The 5634-nt window shown below is 37.6% G+C and overlaps 1 protein-coding gene across 1 annotated transcript in view; it reads right to left on the bottom strand.

Moving 5' to 3' along the window:
- LOC101300101 overlaps positions 1 to 3638 on the bottom strand; it is a 3953-nt gene extending 315 nt beyond the window's left edge. The window contains exons 1-8 of the mRNA XM_004288624.1: positions 3382 to 3638; positions 3233 to 3294; positions 2648 to 2804; positions 1771 to 1835; positions 1568 to 1691; positions 1335 to 1480; positions 498 to 1010; positions 1 to 165 (exon numbers count right to left, since the gene is read on the bottom strand). Coding sequence (XP_004288672.1) covers positions 1 to 165; positions 498 to 1010; positions 1335 to 1480; positions 1568 to 1691; positions 1771 to 1835; positions 2648 to 2804; positions 3233 to 3294; positions 3382 to 3409 — 1260 coding nt within the window. The 5' untranslated portion in view covers positions 3410 to 3638. The remainder of the gene's footprint in view (positions 166 to 497; positions 1011 to 1334; positions 1481 to 1567; positions 1692 to 1770; positions 1836 to 2647; positions 2805 to 3232; positions 3295 to 3381) is intronic.
- Between the last annotated feature and the right edge of the window lie 1996 nt (positions 3639 to 5634).

A 5634-nucleotide genomic window follows, 5' to 3' on the forward strand; every position in this document is an offset into this window, starting at 1 on the left:
AAGGATAATATGCCGCAACTGAGTGTTAGGTATGTCCTTTACTACATGCCAATTAACTGGGAAGAACCCACTCCACTTGTCAACTTGCCAGAAGTCCATATCTTTGTTAAAATCTACCTCCCCAATCATCTCGGCTAGGCCTACAAACTGCCCACTACCATTCACCTGTAAGAAATTAGAATATGCATGTCAAAAAAAAAAAAAAAAATTAACAGGTCAACAGAAATCGATTTATTTGTTTTGACCTTGAGCTGAACAGCCCAACAATGACCATTTAGATAACTGAAATTACAACAGATATAAACGTGGGACACAAATATTGACGACTCATCAGTACAACCTTCCGAAATTTGCACTACTGATCTTCTAATATTAAAAGATTTTCCAGAGCACATTCCTAAAATGTAGAACATTCAGCAAACTCAAAACAGGCAATTCATCTTATATACAAGAAAACTAACAAGTGAATACATATCAACTCCTATGTGAATTATTACCGAGAAAAAGAGGAAGATAGGACACCGTTTGCCTGTTTCACTAGATTTTGCTTCAGCATCACGGAATGCTGCATCCAGTTTCTTATTGCCATTTGGAGTGCTGGCCCAGACATCATATTTAATGCTCTTATGGACGTCATCTTCACTGTATGACTTAATAACGTAGAACTTTGCACTTTCATAATCAGTCTGAAAATCTGGTAGGTTATATTTATCCCTACTGACTGTAAACCCCAATACTTCCTTCTCAACTGCCGAGTCTGAAGGAGGACTCTTGTTGCGAGATCTTGGACCACGTGTCAACTCAGTTGAGGATTCAAAATCCTCATTTCTATTAAATTTATCCCTTGATTTGAATCTGTCGTTTACATTTAGAATCCTCCCATTAGATCTGTAGTTTGCTTCACCATTAAGAGGAAACAGACCCTTCTGGTTAGTGAATGATGAGAATCTTCCAGTCGAAGGATATCCCTTCAAAAGACCGGCTGAGAAATCAGAACCTAAATAAGGCACCTGTACAATAAAATTTAGAATTAAAAAAATATATATAATATAGGTTGCATAGGCTATATGCTTGCCATATAGGAGAAAATAAATGCCAAATCTAATTATGAAATAACACATTCACTACTCCAAGAATAATGACTAATTTGGTTACTAATTGTTTAAATGAGGTTCCCCACCTAAGTCCCACATCTTAATGATGATAAGTTAAAGAGCAGGCTGCCTGGCTACAAACTGATTCCTGGATTTGGCTACTGATAACAGATGTGCCAAACAAATTTCAATGACATAACACAATATCAAAACAAAATTGCTACACTTGTCTTAACAAACCTTGTTTAAAGATTTGATGGGTTGTGTAGAAGGGAAAGGCTTGGAAAATTTGCTAGCAAGATTGCCATTTGCTTTGTAGCCACTTGACCTAGATAGAGTTGTGCCACCAGGTCCAGATTTTAGATTTCCAAAACCAGAGTTTGTTGCTGTAGAGATATCACCAGAAAGTGTTGTGTCCCATGAATAACAAGGCATAGCTTCTGAACCATATAAAACAGGTGGTTGAAGATAACCTGATGAAGAATAATACTGCTGTTGACCGACACCTTGGCCATCGACACCCATAAGAGTTCCAGGGGCATAAGGATTATAGCTGGGAAGATAATAGACCATTGAACCATTGTCCGACTGCACACCCTGAAATTGCATGTCCATTTAGTTACGAGTCAATGCCAACTACCTAGAACTTTGTGTACCCCGAAAGGAAAGAACATACCGTATGTGAATTACTAGCATTTGCATAGCGATGTTCGTCCAATTGAGTATAGGATCCATTATATCCTGCAAACCAAGAAATTTGCAATTTCCTTTAAAGAATGAAGCAAAAAGTTAAAACATTGTATGCAATTCTTAAAACATATTACTAGAAATTGCTGAAGAGAGCAAAATACATATGAGCACAAAAAGTTTCAAACAAGGTTTCAAGTTTTTATCAGATTCCATTGCTTTGGCACCCATAACTGAGACTAACGACAGTCGAAACAACATTTATCACAGCCAAACCAACCTCCTCGAAGTCATCAAATCAAACTCACTCGTTCATGCAAAAATTTACCTGATTATGAGAGAAATGTGCCTTGGGTCCTAAGTACATAAATGATTCCACAGCACCTAATCTTCACAACAGCATATGCTGTTGTTTACCAAAAGTTGCACACTAGTAGTTCTAGATGAACTCATAATTAAATAAACACAGAAAAGAAGAATAAGTGCACACAATAAGCAAAAGATTAGAATTATAAAGAGGATGACTTAGGGTCTATGGACATCGTTGCTTGAACAGTTACTTTCTGCATATAATTGGCCACAGGCTTCCGTTAAATATATGATTAAAGCATAGTTAGCACCTCATTGGTAATACTCAGATGTAAATTCATACTTTGTTGAAGACAGACTGAAAGTTAAATCAGCATCATATACTGGTCATGAAAAGACTAATCTGGATAAAATTTTAAGATTAAATACTTAAAGAACAACTGAACAAATCCTGAATTTCATAGAATTTACCACTAAATTCACAAGTTCATACAAACACAACTCTATACTATTAATAAGATCATGTTTAAAGACAAATAACCATTCTGACATCTGACCTGGATAATAATAATTGTAACAGCTAGTGGGTGGATAGTAAACACCATGCTCTCCAACCGACTCTTGATCAGTCTCACCTTTGATGCTATGGGTGGCATCCCTTGAAGAAGTCATGGAGGAGATCGCATCATATGGTTTCCCTTCTTTCCCAGAGACCTGAAATAGAATATAGAAAAGCTTAAACACATTATCTATACTTGGTGCCTTACCAACAAATCAGATATACTACACAGAACCAACAATATACACAAAAGCTGACATAGAATCTCCAACACACATTTATTAGACACAGCAAAGAAACATTGTTTCAAGCATACTCTTAAAGGCAAACTAATTTGGTTAATTCAAGATTCTACTCTAAAACTCAATAACACTATCGAAGTAGAAATCAAAACAACAAAACATGCATAACTTCTTGCTAGTTATTGAGCAAATCAAAAGCAGTACGAACACTTGACTTCGTAAACCATCATGCTAAATCAATTACTGCAATTTTCACCAAATTCTACTCAAACAATCGAAATCGAACCCAATCAATCTCGAAACAACTATAGAGAGAGAGAGATTGGGGCTTGAACACATACCAGTTGCGGCTCTCCTAATCCGTTAACAGAGTCTGATGCCAACACAGTGGCTACAGGTTCAGCTGAAAATAAAAAAAGGCAAACCACAAAAAGCTTAGCAACGAAAGTAACAGAGGAACCCTAGTAAAAAAAACTGCAAGCATAATTACCTTTCTCAATCTTCTTCTCACCGGCCATGACTAATTTTCAAGGCACAAAAAATAAGCGAGGGTTTATGGAGAAGAGAATAGTAGTAGTGACTACAGTTGCTTTACGAGAGTTCCAAGGGTTGGTGTGTGCCCATACACCGGCTACCGGCGTCGGGGTTGAAGCCGCTGAGGCCGGAAATTGCTAGGGTTAGGGTTCAAAAATTGGGGCTGATTTGGGGAGAGAGGGAGTGTAAAGTAGTAGTAGTAGTTGTAGTAGTAGAAGAGGGAAGGCAAACCGGCAATGACGTATTAAGTTGTGTAAGCCCTTGAGAAAAAGGTATGCAATTTATCGGACGGCCATGGTTAGTTCCTTACTTTATTGAACAACCTTTCTGGGCCGTTCATTCATTAGGGTGCCGACGTTCATTCACTATATGCTTCACAACACAAAAACGTCTTTTTCGATGTCTTCTTTTCTTCTAATAAGAAGAAGAAAGGGCCGGGGCTATCTACTCACCTTAATAATATTTGGTACGGGAATTAAACGTCAAAATACGCACGTTTATAATTTGGTAAGTTTAGCGAAAAATATTTTTAAAAATTCGGTAATAAAATACAAATTCGACAGATTAAAAATCTGATACATACATGTTTAAAACGTGTAATGGAAAATACAAACATTAAAATACGGATATTTTGTTTTTTTTTTTTTTGAGGGGAATGAATAACTTCATTGATCGAAAAGATCATACAACTCAATGAGCTCTCTCACTCAATCTAAGGGATCCGAATATCACCTATTACATTCACTGCTCAGGTAGCTAGTGCACTGAATGCACACTTAACAATAACTCCTAAAGACTCCTACACCTTGAACGAAGAAAGCAGAAAATTTAACTCATCAGTATATCCGCCTAGAGACCTTTATGGTGTACATCAATACTGGTGCAAGTAGGTTAAATGTTATACTAACTAAAGACCAAGGAATACAGGGCCAAGACCCATTACACCCAACCGAAAAACGGAAGAGATTACTGAATAAAAATGCCTAAAAAAACTTAACCTAAGGGAAGAAATTTACTTACCCCAACCCTAACTAAATAAGCCAAAGCCCACCTAATAGAAGCCCAAAACTCGAAGCCCGGTAGGGTTGTTGGCCAGCAGGTAGGGAATCGTCATCATCACCATACTACTTTGTTGAGACACCTCCACCCGGGATCACGCAAACCCAAATCCTATCGCCCGATCCACCATTCACGACCTCTTGCCGCTACGAAGCACTCGCCCATATTGCCATGACGTCGCAACGCTCGATCTAGCACCCATAGCTTCATTGTCGACTTCAGCCTTGTGACGCCAACAACGAAGCTTTTAAACCCGACTCAACGAAACCATGTTGTGACTCGTCCACCAGAAATTACTGTCAACACCATACAACCCTCAAGCAAAGCAACTATCCAGGGGGTTTTGGATATCAACGATCATCATCTAGGTCTAAGAATAGCCTAAGAAAATGGCCTTGCCCTGCTGCACTCATGGCACGTCGACAAGGCATATAGCCTGTCGTGACACGGGAGCCACCGGACGAAGACATGCAAGCTTGTGTAGAAACCCTATCCCTCATTCTTTTTTTGGTACTAGAAACTGTAATTTTATCTCGGATATTTTGTTATTTCTAGTACTTATATGTAGTTATATGACATCTAAAACATCTTAATTCTCAAAAGAAAAATATGACATCTAAAACATAAATTTGGATATAGATTATGGATTACTCATGGTTTTTATATTCGCCCGTGGTTAGTTCCTACTTTATTGAACAATCTTTACGGACCGTTCATTTATCAGGGTGCCGACAATTTGGGAGTTTTTTTATTTTATTTTTTTATTACAGACATTTTGGGAGTTCAATGCTTCACAACACGGGAATTAAACGTGTTTTGGGAGTTCTATTTTTCGATTCACCTTACGGGAATTAAACGTCAAATACAAACGTTTATAGTTTGGGAAGTTTTAGAGAAAAATATTTGTTTTTTGAGAAAATTACATATTGACACATGACCAAATTATAAACACAAAAAACTCATTTCTAATATTTCTTATACAAATTAGGACATGAGCCACTCACCACTAATAGTAGTGGGCCTTACTCCAAATATCCAATATGAAAGGACTCAAATGCACTTTTTTTTTACAACCAAATTACAGCCCCACAAAGTCTTCATTCTCTCTTCGGCCCCCAACCTCATATGCATCGTATTCTCTCTCTCTCTC

The sequence above is a fragment of the Fragaria vesca genome, linkage group LG1, assembly GCF_000184155.1.
Source record: "Fragaria vesca subsp. vesca linkage group LG1, FraVesHawaii_1.0, whole genome shotgun sequence".
Taxonomy (NCBI): domain Eukaryota; kingdom Viridiplantae; phylum Streptophyta; class Magnoliopsida; order Rosales; family Rosaceae; genus Fragaria; species Fragaria vesca.